General features: G+C 35.2%; 1 protein-coding gene across 1 annotated transcript in view; it reads left to right on the forward strand.

The window, feature by feature from the left end:
• Positions 1-21708, forward strand: part of VPS50 (VPS50 subunit of EARP/GARPII complex) — a 65175-nt gene that overhangs the window by 22099 nt on the left and 21368 nt on the right. The window contains exons 13-20 of the mRNA XM_048950698.1: positions 96-231; positions 3339-3436; positions 4507-4601; positions 5266-5364; positions 9146-9236; positions 10291-10467; positions 17102-17220; positions 17985-18091. Of these exons, the coding sequence (XP_048806655.1) occupies positions 96-231; positions 3339-3436; positions 4507-4601; positions 5266-5364; positions 9146-9236; positions 10291-10467; positions 17102-17220; positions 17985-18091 (922 nt within the window). The remainder of the gene's footprint in view (positions 1-95; positions 232-3338; positions 3437-4506; positions 4602-5265; positions 5365-9145; positions 9237-10290; positions 10468-17101; positions 17221-17984; positions 18092-21708) is intronic.

The following is a 21708-nucleotide window of genomic DNA, read 5'->3' on the forward strand; positions in this document are numbered from 1 at the left end:
TTGATATACATCAAGGACTGTGTCTGTATGGTTTATTTTGCTTTTGCAAATGATGAATGTTACTGGTAACAGTTTCACAATATTATTTTTCATAGCATATTACATCAGACAGCTACATTCCATGCCTTGCTGATCTCTGCAAAGCCCTTTGGGAAGTCATGCTCAGCTATTACCGAACAATGCAGTGGCATGAGAATCATGATCAAGATGAGGCAGCAACTGCGTCTTCTGGTAAGAAATAATTCTGGAAACAACTTCTGATACTTGGAAATAACTTTTCTTGTGCTCAATTAATTAATTGTTATTTAGGTACCTTTGTGATCTTGTCTTACTGCCCCTCAAGGTTATAATTCATAGTGAATTATTCAAAAATTCACTGAATTTTGTAGTCTTCAGCATAACCTGTTTTAAAATAAATATATGTATGTGCCATTACCACAGTTATAACAGTTTTATTTCAAATAGTATTTGTTGTTTGCTCAGAAATCTGCTATGGTAAATGAATATAAAATCTGAGGAGTTTTTCCTCTAATATGAGGTGAGCGTGTAATTTCAGATTTTTTGATCAGCGTTGAAATCTTCTCTGCATATTAAACTTAGTAGATTGGGATACTGCACTATGTACTAGGAAAGGGGACTGAATGAATCTGTTGAAAGCAGCAGTTGTAATTTTCAGGAAAAGTAATTTTTTAAATGTTGCTTGTCATCTCTGCTATTGAAACTTAAGGTATAGGCACAGCTGACACTCTTGACACCCTCACAGGAAAAGGCCATAATTTTATCATACAGTATTATTCTGTATTTGTTTTATTGTTGTTCCAGTTTGTGTTTTTAGGATAGAAACACAAAACCTTAATCTGTCTTTTCGTTTCGTTTTTCTGAGTATATTTGGCTGGACATTTGTTAATATAAAATATCTAAGAACAGACTTTTTCTATTTCTCCACCAACTCAAGATGCTTCTTTTTGGCAGAGTGTGACATTTACAGTATTGAGATTTATGCAAAACTCTTACTTACCTGAATCAGGTGGGATTAGTTTTGTCTTTCTGGTCTGCACATAGAAGAAAACACTTCTGTCAAAGGGCAAGGAATGTAGACTGCTTCTGCAATTACTCTGTCTTGCCTGATTTACATAGAACATGTATTGTTTGCATTAGACTGTAAGTGAAAAGAAAAAAATAAATTAGAATTGGAAGTGAAGAATAAGTGCTGGAAGACTGTGCTTCCTAAAGTACATTTGTAATTCAGTTTTTCTTTCAAAAATTGGATTTATTACAGATTTTAAGCCTTAAAAAGAATAAAATTTAACTAATATTGTCTTTTTATTTTAAATGTAGAAACAACATTATGTAAATATTTGTAATGTAAATTGTAAGAAATGTGTGATACAATGTAAATACAAGACAGTATCGTTCTTGTATGGAATCTGATGTGTATTTTTAAAAACTTTTTTCAAGTGAAACTTTTCTGCATATTTCAGAATTAAAGTTCAGAGTTGAAATGTTTCATTTTGAGATGCTGTTGTGAGGGAAGATTCTGAACTTCTGACTGACACCTTCTCAATAATCTTTACTTTAAAATAAGTTTTGAAAGGCTCATCTCCTTTTGTTTTGATTTTGTCACCTTTGAAGCGTTAAATAAAGCAGATGTTAGGAAGAGCTTTATTACAAAGAAATGCTGTAGTAGACTACTTTCTCAGCTCCTTGTGTAACTTTAAAAACAGATCCTCTTAGTGTGATTGCTTTTGGTACTCCAAAAGAAAGAAAGTTATACTACAAAACATTTTGAAAGCACCGCTAAGCATAATAAAGTTCTGTATTCAATCACGACTCATTTTAAACGCATTGGTTTAAAAAGGCACTGTGGTGGATTCTGGTATGTTTACTACTGATTCACTAAATCTTCTGTCACTCAATTTTTGAGTTGCTGGAGACTCTGTGACTTAGCTGTAACTTACTGTACAGGTGGAATATATTTGAGCTACTGAATCACTTTTTCAAGAGCCCCAGCAATGAGAAAGCATACAAAAGGAAATTTGATAAGTATCATTTAATTTCAGAGGGATTATAAATATCTACCAAATGTCTGTTTTTTTTTTTTGGTTTTTTTTTATTTTCCCCTCCTAATGCTGTTGCTCATGGTGAAGTGATTATTTATTGATTTAATAACTGTAATATGTGCTCAAGCCAGAGAGTTAAATTTCTTTAGGATGTGATGGTGTATCAGAAGGAGCCAAGGAGGCAGTTCGCTAAAATTTTGCCTAGTTCAAATCCCCCTGTTTTCCCAGGTACTGAAAACTAGCTGGAGGTTGTAGGAGAGATGGAAAGACAGGTCTGATCTGCTTGGGAATGCTGAAATATTGCAGGTGATCTAAATTCTTCTGTTTTCAACCTCCTGGATGATGGAGTGGAAGGAACACTGTATGCTTAGTAATATTCCAGCGAAGTATTGTATATGGATTACATTTTATTTTTCATATCAAATCACTGAATGGTTTGCATCATTTTTCCACTTGTTGGGAACAGCAGATGAGGTTTTTTTTTTGTTTCTTGGTTCTATCATAGAAAAAAGTTGTGTAGTTTCACAGAGTCGGAGATTTTGCATGAAACAGGCAGTGACACTGTACCATCACAGGCTGCAAGATAACCACAGCTATATGATAAAAAATTATAATTACTTAAATTTAAAAAAGGAGAGGGTAAAAATGTATCCTTTCTATTGGAGCAGAGAAGATCACACACAGGAGGAAAGCGGTCTGGAGCTGTGGAAATGAACATTTTAGAATTAAATACAATAATTTTAAAGAATGAAAGACATCTAATGAGCTGTTTATGAAATTATTTCATGCATAAGCATGGATTAGTGTGAGAGTGGGGGAAAAAAAAGGGCATCCTATCTTGTTTACATAGTTTACAGAAAAAGTTTCCGTGATTTCCCCCAGACTTACAGCCAGAATTTACTGAGATAGGAAGTTAGAGATCTTGTTCCTGATACGTTTGATTTTATGGTTCTCATCTGCAAAGCTGGAATAGCTTAGAGAATCTCAAGGATAAGCAGCTGTTAATTTGTCAACTTTGTATTTGAAAGATCAGTTACTCTCTTATCTTATTTTGATTTTATTGAATGGGTATCTTGCTTACATAAAAGTAGTCAGAAGCTCTTTTTGTCTGTATTAACATACAGTATTTTTATGTGCTTTATTTATTTCTTTTCAGCAATGGAGCTCTCCTGGAGTTTGCATACTTGGGTTGACATAATAATGGCTAAGGCAGAAGTTCTGTTATGGCTGGTACATTTCAAGGCATTTGAAAATGTCTTTAATACCTTCTATCTTCAGTTTCAGATGGCAGCAGTGTGGTTGGAACTGAGGAGAACAGTTTTGACCGCAGCTATGTGAAAAAGAAATTGGAACATGGGCTTTCACGAATATGGCAGGTATGTTTTTTAATTGTCTTAATGTTTATTGCCCCCAGTAAAAATTAGTTATATTTATACATATCTTTTTTAAGGAGAATTTTTAAAATAATCTGCTTTGAGCTAAATATTATAAAAAGCATGGAAATAAAATTTCCATGATTCTGTTACTACTTAGTCATGCTACTTACAAACTCAGTAAAGCTACCAAAGCACAGTAACGTGACTCTCGGCTGGTATCACCTGTTTGCTGCTTCATATCACAATCTATTTTGTTCTTATTTCCTTTTTTTGTTCTGTTAAAGCAGTCATACTACTGTACATTTCCCTGCTTGGATAAGGCATCTTGAAATTAGTTTGTGACTCCCTCAGTTTTGAACTGGACATAGCTGATGGTGAAGGGAGTGCTACAAACCATTTAGTAAGTAGGAGCAGTGGGGAATTACAGTTTCCAAGATGTACAAGGAGCCTTATTGGTCTCTTTTTCAATGCATACTATAGCATTCCTGAACTAATGGTTTGGGATATGTTGTGAGAGGTATGGAAATGGAAGAATTAAAAAAAAAAAAAAAAAAAAAAAAAAAAGATGAACATGAAATTGAACATGGAAAAACTGGACCTCAGAACTGAAAAATGGTTTTTGATGTCCATTCTGGTGCAAGCAGAACTATGGAGAATGTGAAATCTTGTAAACCTGACTGGTTTCATAATATTCTTAGCTGGATCATTTTAATACATCACAAGACCCTGAACATGTGATTACAAAGAATCTTTTTATGTTGCAGAACAGTAATACAAAGCTTGGCTTTTTCAAGTGCTATGAAGTGTATAGCATTATTATTGTATTGTTGAACTGATTATGTTATTATTTAAGAAAGTCAGCAGGAAGTAATTAATGTTTCAGAAAATGGAGTTGTACACTATACCTCAAAAAGAAGCTATAAGTGGAAGCAAACCAAGAAGTGCATTAATGTGGCATCCAAGCATTCGTCTTTTTGTCTTTAGTGTACTTAGTAAATAGAACCTCTTATTTTGCTTATAAATTTACTGAGGATTCATTAAATGGTTCTGAAATATTTGTGTTTTTGTAGGATGTTCAGCTGAAAGTGAAAACGTACCTTCTGGGGACAGATCTGTCTAACTTCAAATATGATGACTTCATATTTGTACTTGATGTTATCAGCAGGTATGCTGGCGTGGTTGTAAGGCCACTTATTACATGCAGACAAACTTCATCTCTGACACAAAGACAGCACATGGTTAACTAAGGCTGATATTTACATTCTGATGCTAACTTTGATCCTATCTACTAATGCAGAGTTTAAAGAGTGCTCCTCTTGATGTAAGAATCTGCGTGCCAGTTTTGTTGCCTGCACCAAGGTTGTATTTGGGAGAGGTAGCAGGAATTGCTTTGCTGCTCAAGTAGCCTCTAAGTGTGATAATATTTGAATGTTGGCCAGTTTTTAAATTTCAGGAACATAGACCTGACAGTTCTGATTTTTCTAAAATCTTTTAGTGGGCTTCTTGATATAGAGCAGCAAAATATTGCAGTACCCATACTTAGTCTGTACATCACTGTACATTGCATTACTTTCTGTTTTGGCAATAAAACAAAAGATTCAGGTTGTGAGCTGTATAGTGGATGTTTTATTTTGCTAATGGCTTGTTATCACTGAGTATGGGATGTGAAGATAGGATTTGGAGGGAAATGAGACATGGAGTTTTGTGAAATGAGTGAAGGGTTTACAGTGTAACTTATCTTGAGAAAATGAGTGAGGCTAGGAATTTGGATAGGAACAGCAGTACTAATAAATCAATAAATATTTCTAAACTTTGCTTTATTATTACAGGCTGATGCAAGTTGGAGAAGAGTTTTGTGGCAGTAAGTCTGAAGTTTTGCAAGAATCTATCAGAAAACAAAGCGTTAACTATTTCAAAACATACCACAGGTAAGACTACTCTATGCACTGTAAATGAATGTAATGATATTTATTATCACTGGTTTTAGTTTTAAATGAATTCCAGAGGAATTCCATTGTATAATGTTCCTGCATTGAGATTGATAGGTTTCACTGATAGTGGAATATGTTTTGTGATGAGAATAGGGCCCTGAATCCTGGAGAAGGAAAGAAGATGGAAAAGCCAGAAGTTTCTGCTATCTGAATAAAGATGAAAAACTGCGTAATGTTTCAGTAGTTCTAAAAGCTGTCTCCTAATCTTTCTTGGGGGATTCTGAGGATGAATTAATCTAATGTGCATACACCCTGACAAAGTTGTTGTTTCTTTTTCTGGTGTTACATTAAAAGATCTTTCATGCGTGGCTATGAAATTTTTTTTTTTTTTTTTTTTTAAATAAGCAATTTTATCTTATCAAGGTATTTCGATCTGTATCCATTCTTTAGTGTCAGTTTCCATGTTCTGTCATTGACAGTATCTATTTGTTTTTCAAACAGAGCTGCTTTGGCCTCAGTCTCTGCCCTCGTATATTCAAGACTTGTCTATTTATTTAAGTTGTCTTGATTTCCCAAATGCTTTGATTTGGGGACTGGCAGATCTTTCATTTTAGTTACCAAGCATTCATCTTTCTGACTTTAAGTAACTAGAAGATATAAGAAGAAATACGGCATTGTTCTTTGCTCTAAGAAGTTCTTAGTTCCTCAGTCTTGATCTGTTCTTCTCCATGACCCATGAGCTCTTGAGGTCTCTTCCAACCCCTGCAATTCTGTGATTGTCTGGGATCTGTATTACTAGCATATAGCTAAAGCATCAATTTGGTCTGAGACTTTCTGCCTAAAATTCATTAAGAAATACTGATATGTTGTATGTAAGACACTGTCTAAATTCAGAAGGTGAGAACATGCTTTGGATTTTCTTCTGAATCGTTAGTTTATAGCTATGATTTCGTTTCAGATATTAAATGAAGACCTCTGTTTCAACTGAAACAGTTGAAAAACTGAACTGAAAAGCTAGAACCTTAACCACATGCCCGTTGTCTTGTTAGGAGATTAGTTATAATCTCATAATCAGGAGTCCAACTCTGGCCTCCACACAGCACCTCTGAAAATTCAAACTCTATGTCTGATAGCATTGTCCAAACCCTTCTTGAACTTCAGAAGCTTGGGGACCTGACCGTTTCCCAGGGGAGCCTCTTCCAGTCCCTGACCACTTATGGTGAAGAACCTTTCCCTAATACCCAACTGGACTCTTCCTTCAGAGCTCCATCCGTTCCCGTAGTCCTGTTTCAGTGACCAGATGACCTCAGCTGCTCCTCATACGTGTTTGCTCTCTAGATCCTTCATCATCTTCACAGTTGATTAAGATGCAATGCAACTTTTTCTATTTCCTAGAAGCATTTCTGAACTTTGAGCTGAGTTTACTGTTCTGCTTTAGAAACTGACTTTGCAGCTGTTGATTCTTATGATCAAAACTGTTTGAGAAGAACTCAGAGCAACTCTGAGTGAAGCACCATGAATCTTTTCACTTAGCCTGCTGTATGCTTTATTTTTCAGCATCTCTCTTCTACTCAGAAAAGCTGTTTTGGTCTATCTAAACCTCTTTTATTCATCAGATGTAGCACAATACCCTGCCTAATTAAATAATTATTGTTTGATTGTCGTGGTTTTGATTTTGATGATCTTACAGATTAGGGAGTAAGAGACTAATTGCTGAATTATCTTCAGACAAAATAAAGATTAAGGAATGAAATATTTAATTAAATGAAATTGAAACTATTTAATGAATGAAATTATTTAATGAAATATTTCAAAAAGTGATTACTTCTACATATAACTTGTGTTTTCTTATTAAGGTAGTGCTTTCTGTCATTCTTGTGAGAATAAAAGCAGTATGTGCTGCTGAGATGCATGTTACGTTAACTTTTTAATACCTGTTCTTTGCTGTATGGGTATTGTGAGGATTATTGATTTATGTTTTCATCCTCAAAAGGCAAGGAAAAATTAGCACAAAACAAAAAAAAAGCACCTCTATTCCACTCTCTATTCATGCTCTATAGCACAGCTATGTCCTTCAGACTGGCTTATATAAAAGAAAGCTTTAAATGTCTCAACTTTTCAGATCAAGCTGATGTGGCTTGCAATCCCTTTATATACTTCAGTGAGGAGAAAAAAAGATAGTGCTTAAACTAAGAATTCATTAATACATAAAAGCTACACAGAACTGAAATGCTGAGTCCAGGAGTAATCAGTTCTTTGATTTTGTCATTTAGCATATGTGGCCTCCTACGTGTGGTGGTGTTTTGGAGAACTGGCAACATAGAGAAAATGCTAAAGGAACTGATCATATAATTCATCAAGAGCAGAAAAACAGTGTAATACTAGAGTGCATGAAGCCTTTTATTGGGTAAAAGTTGATTATTCGGAAAAAATTAGAATGGGATTTTGGCAGCGAAGATTAGAAAGGGGATTTTAAATGCAATTTGACTTTTCTTTCTGATGCATTTGTTAAAAGGTGCATCCACCAAAGATTTTCAGAGAAAGAATTCATGATGCTTTCTACTTGTACCACTTTCTAGGCTTATTTGCTGGTGAAAAAGCATCTGTTGAAATGCTTTGCCAGTGGCTTCATTCCATCTTTGAAATGATATGAAATATCATGCCATGTACCATTTAAATGTTTGCTTTACTATGAATCTCCTTAGCCTTCCTCTCAGAGGGTTTTAATCTGAAACTGATTCTGAGAATGTCCATCTGTTGCTTCTGTTGGCTGTGGGAAGGTCTGCAAGCTATGACCACTCAACACCTCTAAAATCAGAGTTGAAATCTGTTTGCATTTAACTGATAAATTTAAATAGACATGGGAAAATGCAATCGTAATTCAACTGATTTCTCATCTTGTCAAGCAAGAAAATTTTAATTGTAGCAGTGATTACAGTTTGTTATTCAAACAATTATATTCCTAGAATATTTTGCTGCCTAATTAGAAACCTAGTGTATAATTTACCAACTGCTGTTCATTAAGCAAAACACTATTCTTTATATTAGGAAGAAGAGAGATAGCAGTATGAGCTCGATAAGCACTCACTGGTATCTTCCTGCTTATATGGCAAGAAAGGTTTTCCTTGTTAAAAGAATTTCTGCTTATTGTTGAATGGAGGCTCTTAGGATGTTCAGAAGTGTAATAGAAACAATGCAGAGACATAATGGCCTGATTGTATTTTCTTAATACTTTTTCTGTGTTAGTACTGACATTAAACTGTGAAACAAACTATAGCCTAGATAGTTCATTTAATTTTTATTTGATGTCTGTAGATAGTCTAGCTCTTTCCACTTCCATTTGTTACATGTTGGCTTCTGTTTGCTCATTCAAAGAAATTACCTGTTTTATGATGGCTCACAAGCAGTTGTGCTGGTGGAGTGTTTGTATGCATTGTGCTGCTTTCTATACAGAGAGAAGAAAGGTACTGGGTGGCTGTACAGTCAGTTCCTCTATACTTTATACTGGTCATACTGAGTAATGTCAAAGAAAAATTGCTTCCAAGCTTTGGAGTTTGGCATTCTTTGATTATCTCTTTAAAGGTGCCATGAGGCAAACATTGCGTTGGTAGTCACAGTTTTTATGTGATTTGTCACTTGAACGAATAAGTACTGCCAAGTATGTGTTTTCAAGTGTGACTTCTTGTATGCTTTTTGAAGGCATCTTTCACTGCATAAATTGTCTGTTTTCTGATTTGCTCCTGCTGCCAATTAAAAGTAGTCGTTTGTTATATTTCAGAACCCGTCTTGAAGAATTAAGAATGTTTTTGGAGAATGAGACCTGGGAACTTTGCCCCGTTAAATCAAACTTCAGCATTTTACAGCTTCACGTAAGTTCTTTGAATAACACATATGAAAGTGTTGATACTGCAGTATCTAAGAGTGAGAAGTAACATATCTCTGAACTGCCGTGAAAATGCTAAGTGACTGTTTTTTAAAAAACATAAATTCATTTCAGGATTTTGGAAACTATAGAATCCAAGGCTTTTAAGGCAGTGACATTTGTTTTAGACAGGTAGAATACTACATAACATGCTGGAATTGTAAGCATAATATTAGTCTTTGTTATTTCTTGTGTTTTAATGTGTCATTTATTTGTCAATTTTCCATTTCAAAATCATTATTCTGAGAAGATGATGCTGAAAAAGAATGCCTAAAAATAGTTACCCTCCTTAGTGCTCACTAGTTTGGACCTGTTTTGGGAAAAGTAGGTCATACTGCCTGATTTGAGGAAAAGTATTTTTTCTATGGGGAAGTACCAGCAAAAACATGTCATAGGTGTGCTCACCTGCTGTACTATAAAGGGGTTTTGTGTAGTTTAGCATATGTTGGATGAATTTCATCTGTTTGGCCAAACAAATGTGGATGTCTATGATTGAAGCTATTATTAAAGTGCGAAAGGGATATAGCTGAGTGATGCAAAGGAAAAGGTAATCATTAGAAACTTCTTGTGAAATGGCTTTGAAGATTATAAAAAAATTAACTTATTTTTAAGGATAAAATATTAAAAAAAAAATCTGCAATAGTAAATTGCTAGGTAATGTGTGTAAAACAAAACAAACAAAACCAAAACTCCATATTTGGATAAAATTATAGGTTGTTTTTATTTCCTTTTTTTTTTTTTTTTTTTTTTTTAAATCAGGGGATTTTTTTCCAAAATCAGGTGAAAACTACTTTCAGAATGCAGAAGATGATATGTGATACATTACCAGCAACTGTTAAAATTAGAAATATGAGCACTGTAAGATTGCCAGTGTCAAGGTTAACTTGAGCCAGTATAAAAGTATGTTATTATGGTTTCTATTTTCATTAATCTGTAGTCATTATAATAATATTGAAACTGCCCTGTTGTGAATTAAAACTGTACTTTCTTTCTATTGATAGGAATTTAAATTCATGGTTCAGTCACGTTCCCCATCTGTGTCACCTAGTAAGCAGCCTGCTTCAGCAATTTCAGCGACGGTAACTTTATTTGAGCAGTACTGTAATGGAGGAAACCCATTTGAAATTCAGGCTGACAGCAAAGATGATGAGACAGAGGATGTGTTAGCTTCCAATGGGGTATGAGAAAAATTAAATCTAGATCTCATTAAGTGCTGTTGTTTTCATGTCAGTGATGGCAAAATAGTGCATGAATTAATAAGCTGTAGTACTATTTAAGCTCTCAAGGCACTTTACCCCTATTAGATGAGTTACTTAGTTTTTTTTAACAGTGCCAGAAAGCTGGGCAATCCTTTTTTAATCCTTTTGGGTTATTTTTCAGCTGGTCAGTATTTTTCCATTGAAGTCAAATGTTCTGAAAAGCTAGTAAGATGCATTCCACTTCAAATTAGTACTTTTGCAGGGTTTTTTACAAAGCAATTAGATACAATGATTTACCTTCCTTGTGGAAGTAGTGTTTACTATTTTAGGAAGAGTGGCTTTCTGGCTTCGTAGGAAAGAATCATTACAAATTGCTCCTTCTGTTCTATTTGTTAATGTATGCATGCTTTCCAAGGGTTATCTGATGTTTGTTAAAAGCACATTTTTTTTATTGTCATTTGAATACTCAGGACACTCACTTTACTTTGTGATCCACTGCTGTGAAATTGGACAACGACTTCTAGCATATATTTTTTTTCTACTCAACATCTAGTAATTGTCAAATATATTATAATTTATAGTGTAGTAGCATTCTCTTAAATGCTTTAAATTTTTTTTTTTGTTTAAAATTTTGCTTCTTTTTATTCTTTTGATAAATAAGTTATTTTTTAATTTATTTTTGTGATAAGGCTGGGTGGAGCTTAGTTTATTCAGTGTGCCATTCTAATGGCTGCCTGGTTTGCGTCTTTGCCTTTTGTGTTTTCTCTGTGGGATTTGATGTGTATCTCCCATGCCTGGGCATGATGCTGTCACCTCTTTCCTGCTCTGTCACTTGCAAACAACATGCAATTGATTGGTATGAAATATTGTTGCTTTATGCTTAAAAAATATGACAGAGACACAGCTACCTTGTTGTAGTTATTATAGTATATAGTATAGTATATGGATAGTTATTCTCCTGTCAATGAGTGGAGCAGAATGTACATCTGCCTTTTCTGAGAAGAAAAGTGTATGATGAAGAAGTGAATGGTTATCAAAGAGAAGTGTATGGTTATCAAAGTTAGATTTAAATATAGATTCCACATAAGCATGAACAGTAGGGAAAATGGCTGTTTACAAGGGTGGATAGTAACAGGACAAGGGGGAATGGTTTTAAACTGAGACAGGGGAGGTTTAGGTCAGATGTTAGGAGGAAGTTTTTTACTCAGAGGGTGGTGACGCACTGGAACAGGTTGCCCAAGGAGGCTGTGGATGCCCCATCCCTGGAGGCATTCAAGGCCAGGCTGGATGTGGCTCTGGGCAGCCTGGTCTGGTGGTTGGTGACCCTGCACATAGCAGGGGGTTGAAACTAGATGATCACTGTGGTCCTTTTCAACCCACGCCGTTCTATGATTCTATGCTGAGCAAAGATGTGCTCCAGAGAATGCTAAGAACCATAGAATTCCGCAGTGCTGTATAGAAACCAGCTCCAAAACAAAGCTTTTGTGGAATCTGAACAGCTGTTTGGTAGGTATTTGTGAAAGGTCATAGTGAAATAATTGTTAATGATAATACAGTACTTTTGAGGTTTGCAGAAATTCAAGCTGCTGCTACTGGGGAGTTGTTTTCTGACTTCAATACATTTGTGAGTAGTTGTGCTTTTTAAAAGATTTTTTTTTTCCTGAAGGAAACCTAATACAATTTATTATTATTAGAAACTAGTGACAGCTTTAAGACAGCTTTCTTGTGAAGGTTCACTTTTAATAAGAAAAGCTATCATGACCTGCAGTGTGAGTGCCAATGAGAAAATGCTCAAATGTTTCAGGATAGGCTTTTTTAGGGAAAGGGCTTGTTTTGGTTTTTGGCCACCACTTGCAGGTAGGTAGCTGGAAATATGTGAAATTGTTTTCAAAAATGATAGTTACTTAGCTTCTGAGATTGGTTAACTTCTCCAGAACAGCAACAACAAAATAATTGTTGGTTGGAAATTTCTGGAAGTCTGATTCCATGCAATTCACTGTTAGCAAATGAGTGTGAATGCTGTGTCCAGACAGTCCCTGTAATTAATGCATTGCCTTGTTAGTAGGACACTGCAGTTCTAGAAGGCTGGGGTTGTCTTCATTTCTTAACTTGTAGGTATATTAAGGGATTTTTTTCTTTCTGTGGACGTGTGAGAAATCTGTAAGCTTTGCACTTAAATTAGAACTGATCTGCTCTGTTTTTTTGAGTTGCGACATTTTTTGATCCAGAATCTTTCATCTAACTTCAGTAATATTTAAATGATGTGAATTTCCCCCATCCTATAGGCTTATGGTTCTATGATTGTGAAATCACCTGAGGAAAACATTAGATAGCAAATACAGATGAATTCTGCATGCAGTTATTGTTAGCTGTGCAGGGACTGCCATGTTCTGTGAAACCAGCAGCTCTTTCCCCTCAGAATCCTGCTTGTCATAGTGGAGGCTTGAGCTGATTTTTTCTTGGGAAAGAAAAAGAAAAAGAAGCAGACCACCCCCCACCCCCAAACCATTGTTATTAATTTACAATGTAATGTAATTGTCCATGAAATTTTCTGTTACCTGTTGTGTTATTACAACAGGGAGTTGATGAATTCTGCTGTCCAGTCATCCTGAGTGGAAAATTTATTTTTTTATTCTGAACTTGTCTCTATCTGTTGAACAAATCTCAGTGTTTAAAGACTGCTATGTACTGATTGTTTACTGCTATTTTTTGAAGGTGCACGAGGCTTAGTCCTAGCCAGAGCTAAAGATCCTTAAATCAGTGATTGTTAGCTTACCAACAACGGCATCTTCTTTGCTCTGCATGCAGATGCTGCTGCAAACATATCCTATCAGGACAATCCATGTAGGGACAGGCCTGGGGTAATCCAGGGCCAGGGAGATGCACGCTGTGCTGCCAGGACTGGCTGCTTCAGTGGCTCAGTGCAGCAGGCTGTGCTTGTAGTGAATCAGGCTAGAGGGAGTTGTCAGTCCAGGAATCAGCAGTAGGTTAATGTGTCACAAGCACTGCAGAATCTGTTCTGTGGTTTCCCTGCCTTGAGTTTGACCCGTGTCCCATTTGGTAGGCTTGAGCACTACTGGGGACTTTCAGAGCTGCCTGCAGCGGTGTCTTTTTCGAAGCTGTGTGCCAATTTAGTGTTCTTTGCTTGTGAAACATTAATATATTTTAAATTGATAAAATCTGAATTTGCGTCTGGTGAAGAACTGTAATGAATTTTGGCTCTCCTTTAACACCAGAGGGACAGAACGTTCTGTGTGGAAAAAGTAAAATACCAATTACATGATTTCTCTTTTATTTTTCTTGTGAGGTCTAGGTTATATTTACAGCCATTCATACAATAATTTGGCTAACCTGAGTGTGATGTTATTGGCAGAACTCTGGAATAGTTTAGGGCTAACATATATTTTTGAAGTAAAATTTAAAATTATATGCTGTTTGCCTAATGTAATTTATAAGTGATTAGGGACAGTGATGCTTCTGATTTTTCTTCACTTGTGGAAATCTTTTGGGGTGAGTTTTGTATCCTTTATTTAACTAACTTCTTTCAGTATGGAGAAATGTTAAGTAATGCTGAAGAATGTACTGAGAGTGCAGATGACAGTGTTTAACAGTACTAAAAAGACACACAATTTCAATCATTGTATTTTACCTCACAGTCATTGAAGGATGAAATCCTTACTAAAATCTTTGCAAAGGAAGTGTTATTCACATTTAGATAGACAGATGAGGTGTAGAATAGGTTAGCTGGTACTAGAACCAAGGCTTCTGGTCACCTTGCTAGTGTACTCTTCTGGTGACTATCCTCTGTTTCTATTTCATTAGCAGTTAAACTAGAAATTATTTCAGGTGGAGATTGCAGAATTTTGTTTCTTAAGAATGCAGATATGTTTCCTGATATCTAGAGAAATGGCATGACAAGGCTGTGAACAACTGACTTCTCAGTGATCTGCAGGATGTTAAGAATTGTCAGTGTCTCATTTGAGAATGTTTATATTTTTTTCTTATTTCAGTTCTGGACAACTGAATGGGCCTTAGGGTCCAGTCACCTCTTTTTTTTTTTTTTTTTTCTCATCCTGAGCTTCAGTGAGACATTTTATGCCTATTTTCTGTAGCTCCCTAACACATTTTTCTTGTGATACAGGTAGCTTTAGTTTTATAACACTCTTCAGTTTCAGTTAATCTTATTACAGTCCTATGTGTTAGTTTGCATTGACTACCTAAACACTTGATAATTGCAGTGGTAATTGCTAGTAGCCACAATAAATTATTTAGCACTTTGAGATGTTATTGCAGACTGTATTTATTGAAAATATGTTCTAGAAGGTCTCTAGTTTGTGATTGTGAGTTAATTATCTGCATTTTAAATCATGCAGGATTTTTACCTTGTAAATAAATTTTCCAACTTATTAATAGGTTTAGATTGAGGAGATTAGAGAAGTATTTTCCATGTTTAAAAAAAATCATTTTTTCAAAACGTTCTTATTCAATTAAGAGAGCTAACAATTTATAGCCAGCATATAATTTCACTATCACTGGATTTTAATTGAGGTGGAGCACATTATTTATTAATGCATAGTAAGTGACTGTAATTTTCCAGGTTAATTTTTCAGTCAATTTAGTTAAAATATGACTTTGTCAAGCCTGAAGTCAGTGCCTTTAATTATAGCTTTCATTTATCTGCAATGTTCATGAGGCAGAAACTTAGCGTATGAATACTACTGATCAGTCTGCTCCTCACATGTATGTTTTTGGTTTTTTTGTCTCAACTATTTTTGCTTTGAATTTGTTTGTCCTGTGGGCTTTCTGCTTTTTTAATATACTGCTTGCATTGTGCTGTGCTTTAAAAACATTCATACCTTGGGGCTGTGGCAAAATTGCCAACCATAACTGAAAAATACATTTTCTAGTGTATTTTAGATGGTTGAAAGACTGACATTCCCTAAATGTACCTTAATCAGTTTTCCTTTCTGGAAAGAACCATTTCTTAAAGATCCCAGAACCAGACTCTCTTTGCCATGTGGGTCATTTTTTTTTTTTTTTTTTTTTTTTACTTCCTGGACAAAATGGCTTCAGAGCACAGCCTACATTAAGAAAAACTTGAAAGTAAAAGTATTGTTTGTCTTCAGCTGAAAATGCATTTCTGGAGCCTGGTGCGTAGCTTTAATGCCATGTAAGAGTTCAGGAAAACAGGTTACATCCATAGGGCATCAAGTGTAATTTTTCCTTTAATGTTTTGTGGATTAAGAAATTAACCTAAAAAGAGGTAAATACATAACTTTACCTCGTTATTGTGAAGTGTTTAAAGCAGCTCTACTGCAGAGCAACCAGGAATACTTGAAAAAAAAATCTACCTTTAAATATTACTCTGAGTGGGAAAAAAAAGATTGCAAATGTCAGATGTTTTTACCAAAAATAATCCTAACTGTATAATACATTTTAATGTATGTGTGGTTTCATAACTATAAAAAGCACTTATTGTATATTTCAATTTCTGGGTAGCATTTGTCCATATAACTTGTAATCAAGCAATAACAGTATATGTGTAGTGTGGAAACCCTATACTGCAGTGTGCTGCAGCTTGCATTGGTCCTGTTTTCACTCATCAGTTCTGAGGTCCAAACCGTCTATCCTTACATCGAACAAAAGTTTCTTGTAAGCTTTAAAATGCAATGGAACAACTGAACAGAAGAAAACAATTTCAAACAATTAAAAATGTCTGAGTTTTTGGAGGCAGCAGTTGTGTCTGTAGCTACTTATGGTTATTTTTCAGATGTTGCAACTTAACATTGGTCTTCTGTGAGAGGGCAGTTAGAGCGGGCTTCCTGGTGAGGTGGTTGGTGCTCCAGGTTTGTCAGTGCTCAAGAGGTATTTGGATAATGCCCTCAATAACATGCTGTAATTTTGGTTAGCCCTATTGTTATCAGGATTGGACTCAATGTTGTTGGACTCAATGATCTTTGAAGGTCCCTTCCAATGGAACTAGTCTTGTTCTGTTCTCTTCTTTCTTTCTTTCTTTATTTCTCTCTCTTCTTCTCTTTCTCTTATCTCTCAAGGCAGTATACAGGGATAATTTAGTTATATTCATGTTTTTCATAAGGTTATTCTGGTCTGTGTTGTGGGATCTGTGTGAAATGATGTGTATGGTGCATGAGGCTCAAAACAACCACTAATCAAGTCCTATAATAGGGAGAACAGACCCTTTTTCCCTATTGATTTGTTCCAGTAATACAGCCAAGTTATATCACCACAGTGTTACTTAGAATATTATACTGTATTGTGGGGTGGTTTTGTTTGTTTAATTTGTTTGTTTTGTGCATAAGCTAAGACTTAACAAGAGGGGCTGCAGAAGTCTGTTTTCCTGCATGCTCTGCAGTTTTTTGCTTGCTTCATGTACACTGTGAACTTTATGTGTAGAAAAAGATACTCCTATATACAAAGTTACTGTTCTGGCTGTTGGTGTAGATAGAACAGCATGCAGGTGGAGGGAGTAGATACAGAAAACAAACAAACAAACAGAAAAATACAGAAGAAAAAAAAAGCCAAACAAAAATAACTGTTACTGTTATTAGAGCAGCCATGAGAAATACTTGCATTTATGTTTGTTTGTTTACAGTATGAATCTGATGAACAAGAAAAAAGTGCCTATCAAGAGTATGATAGTGACAGTGATGTTCCTGAGGAGTTGAAAAGAGACTATGTAGATGAGCAGACAGGAGATGCCCCGATGAAGAGGTCAGTATGCTCAGTCTTATTTACATGTGTTTAATCTCAGTACTGTAATTTATTCTTGATTCAGTCTCTACAGTAATTGAATGATAATCAAATAATCTTTACCTGCACAGTGTGAAAGGCTCTGCATTTAGAATTCCAGGATGGGGAGGAACTTTAAACTGTTCACTGTTATTGCAAAAAGAAACTTTGGGAAGCAAGATTTTGAAGGAAGATAAAGGCTCTCTGAAGAGGTTGTGAAAAAGCAAGCATTAGGCATTCTTCTATAACTGCTGTTATGTATATGTGTAATTTTTGTTGCATCAATGGGATCTTTTTGCAAACAAATGACTTGAGAGTTGTATTTTTACAAAATAGTAATCTTTCAGAAATTTCAGACAAACAAACCAAAAACCAAACAAAAGCACTGTACCGAGTAGATTTCTATTCAGCCTTTATGAAGCAAGCTCACCTTATTTGTATGGAAAGGGTTTCAGAAGTACTAGAAGGGCACTGCTTGGGTCAAAAGAGAGGAATTTTTTTTAATTACAAAGTTATTCTAGAATAAAATATTATCATGGTTTCATCAGACGTCGCAAACTACGTCATTTCAATGAAACTCTAGAGATATTGATAAAGATTAATTTGTGGGGAAAAAATGCAGTCATTGAAATTGTATTACGTTGCATTACGGCTGTGTACTGTGGTATTGTAATATGATGAACTTTTGGTTGAATATTATTTTGAGGTGTTTTTTCTTTTTTCTTTTTTTTTTTTTTTCTCCTTAGTGTTTCTCGAGAAACTCTGAGGAGCAAAAAGAAATCGGATTATAGCCTCAATAAAGGGAATGCACCTATCCTGACAAACACTACACTCAATGTAGTAAGGCTTGTTGGTACGTTGAACAATTGTTGGAATGTGTGTTTTTTATTTTAATACAAACCTATGGATTCTAGCAAATATATTCAATGAATTCTAAAACACTTTAAAAACACGAAGTTGGACACCGTTTCCACTTTTCAATGTGTGGTAGTTTGGATGAGGTCTCAGGGGGGTGTATCACGGTGTATTGCAGTTTCCTGCTCTCCAGTGGCATTGCCTCCCTTTGGATTTCTCACATCTTCCTTTTACTGGCAGTTCAGTCATTCTGTAAAGCACCTTATGCAGCCAGCAGGTCCTGCACTTTACAGTTTTTTTCCAAGGGTTGAGCCTCTCGTTTATTACAGAAAGATACATGTTTTAAATTAATTGATCCTTAAATGCATGGCTTTACATTTTGTACTACTGAATTTCATTAGATTCTTTCTACAGCAGTCATCGAAGTTCTCTGGTTCCACCTGTACATTATGCCAGTCCCTTTCTGTTTTGATGATACCTCCTTATTTTTTTCCATTATCATACTCTTTATTTTTGTGCCAGAGTCATTCATGAGGATTTGTAAGAAGAGTTGTTGGAAACTCCACTAGTAGCTTTTCCAGATACTTCCCTTTTCATCACACTCCGTTCTGCCTTCTCTTTTACTAAACAGTTGACTAAATCCCAGATGGGTAAAATGTACTGTGTTCTTTGTCTAGAAAATCAAATAACATTTGTATCAAGAATATTTGTCTTAATTTGATGTAGTTCACATCTGGTAGATCCATGAGTTGTTTTATGAATTTTGCCCCATATAAAACATAAAGGTAAGCATGGTATTGCTCAGCTAAATCAGGTGAACATTTTATGTCTGTTAGTATGAGATCTAGCTTAGATCCAGTCCCTTGGATTCTCCTCTGGCGGGCAGGGATGCCATGGAATGTGCCCGTCTTTTAACAAATGTCTCTGCTAATGCCATTGAAGGTTTCAGTTCATCTCATGCTGTCTTTGGATTTTGGCTAGGAAAATGCCATGGTACATGACACTGTTCAGTTTCAAGGAGTGTAACTGATGGGTATTTAGGATTCTTTCATTATCAGTTGAGTAGAGTAGACAGCTCCAGAAGGTATAGGTATGTCATATGCATCAGAAAGCCTGTACTTAAAGTTTTGGCCCTTAAAAACAAGGCTATAATTTCAGAGATATTTGTTTTGGTGGCAGTAAATGCAAGTAGCTTTTGTCCCTGCTACATATTGTCAGTGACATTCCTGCTTCCCATATATTTTCATTAGTATGGCTTTTAGTATATCTGTCTAGATCAGCTTCTCCCTCTTAGTTAAAAATAAATCATAAGGGAAAGCAAGTTAATACAGGAGATTTGCAGTGAGATTATGATGGAATTTTAAATTGCCCACTCAAGTAGAAGAAATTGTTGTTTGTGTTATGCAAGTAGTGGTACTCGCTGAAAGAGTATGATGCTGCTCATAATAATTTTGAGCTATTTCTGGGGGCTATGTTGTAAGAAGGCTAGATGAATAAAAGTGTGATTTACTATATATTTAATAAAAATAGTTTATATGAGTTGCTATGTATAGCTGAAGTGGAAGGTCATATAATTGTTGAATTTGAATTTCAAGTTTACAGTTCACTTTATTTGTTTTTCCATTAGGTTAATAAATGAGGTAGTTATTTCTCAGTTTGTTTCTAGTATAACGCAATAATTAGATTAATTTGACAGGGAAAAAAATAACCCTATAAACTCTTGCCTGTTGACTTAAAACTTGAAGGGAGAATGAACTCATGATAAATTGTTATGGAATATTGAGACCTAGGGTCAGTGCATCAACAAGAATATTTGCCATTGTGAGCTCTGATTTTTTTTTTTTTTTTTTAATTAATGTCATCCATATTTAAGCAATGGGTTGGGTTTGTCTGATGCCTTCTTTTTCGCATCATTGTTACTTCTCCCATGGATAGTTTTTTATGAAGTAACTCTTAGATTTGGCTTGCTTTAAAGCTTGTTATCTTTGGAGAAAATAATAGTGGTGGTGACAAATCTCACAGCTGAAAACTTTTTGCTGAAGAAGTGAATGGACATGTAGCATAGGACTTCATGAGCCTTCAAAATAAGAAAAAAAAAAAAAAACAGGAAAAAACCAAAAACATAAAAAAAACCCCAATGATAGTCTTTCAAAATGATGTAACTACAACGTGCTTTTTGTGGTTCCCTTCAAAATGGCATTTTAGCCTCTTATGTATGTCATAGCAAGCTGCATGTTTGGAATTCAGACACTCACTAGAATTTATAATAACCGTAGATACACTGAAACTCTCATAAATATATGAAGGTAGTGTATTTTGCTCACTTTTTTTGGTTTTAATGATCCGATATATGTAGATCAGTCCAATAGAAAAAACTGCTGTCTCGAAGGACAGAATAATTGCTGGAAATACTGAACGCTTCCAGAAAAACCCCAAGCAAACAACAAACATACAACAACAATAACAAAAAAAACCCACCCTGGCAAATGTTCAGGAGATTTGGCCATTATGAATTGTTTATAGAAAGTAGAGCAACTTTGACTTACATAAACTCAAAGTGGTGTTTACAAGTATTTCTGGAAATTTCTGGTGTGGCTGTTAGTGCTGTTTGGGAATTTTCTTGTACATGTTTTTCACCCAAACCATGAACTTTACTGCAAGTAGGTAACAATGTATAGAGGTTAAAATTTGGCATCCTCTTAGAGAAACTAAGGAGGAAATGTTCTTGGAACGCTTTTGTGTAAAGATGCTGAGTGATGTAGTAATAGAGAAATGTTCTTGGCTACAGAAGATTTTTATAGGGACAGTGCTTGGGCAGTGCATAGCCCTTTGGAAAAGTGTAGGACACTGCCCAAGAGACTACCTTGCATGTTTATGCCAGCCACACAGATATTTGGAAATCAAACTGTCCTGAAAGTGACACGTCACCCATTATGATGCATAGGTTGCAGGCAAGTTTGAGAACTGTGTTTACCTCAAAATCAGTGGAAAAAATCAGCCCGTAGCAATAAAAATATTCAGACACACATGAAGATGGCAGCTACTTTGATAGCGTATCATCCTTTCCAAACATTCATAAATTTCCATGTAGACTCTGCTGAAATTAACTGCATTTGTTGTTCCCTTTTGGAAAACAGATGGAACATTTTAGGTCTGCATTTCAGTTTATTCTTAATGCTGTAGGTCAAAACATTGATAACTAAGAGTGGAATTAACACCTGGGTTAACCTGCCAAATTGTTAGATACTTTAACTCTTGTCAAATCTCCAAAAATAATGAAATATATTCTTGAGTGTGCTGGCAAACTGGGGCACAGTTGTGTAATATTCAGGCAGGTTGTTTAGGCTAGATAGGGATGTGAAAAGCAGCAAAATCAGGTTTTGCTCAATTCTTGCCATAGTGCTGTATCATCCCACGATAGTTGTGTCACATATTTGTCAAATTAATGTGGTCTTTTATGATCACAAGTAATTGTTTAAAAAATCAAGTTACTATCCCTGATACTAACAGCTAAATTTGATACTTGATTTCTCTGTGTAAAACAATATTTTCTCTACTAATTAGTAAGTTAGTTTGCTGTGCACAGTGTTAACTTTAAAAATGTTGCTGACTACA

This window comes from Lagopus muta, chromosome 7, assembly GCF_023343835.1.
Source record: "Lagopus muta isolate bLagMut1 chromosome 7, bLagMut1 primary, whole genome shotgun sequence".
Classification (NCBI taxonomy): Eukaryota; Metazoa; Chordata; class Aves; order Galliformes; family Phasianidae; genus Lagopus; species Lagopus muta.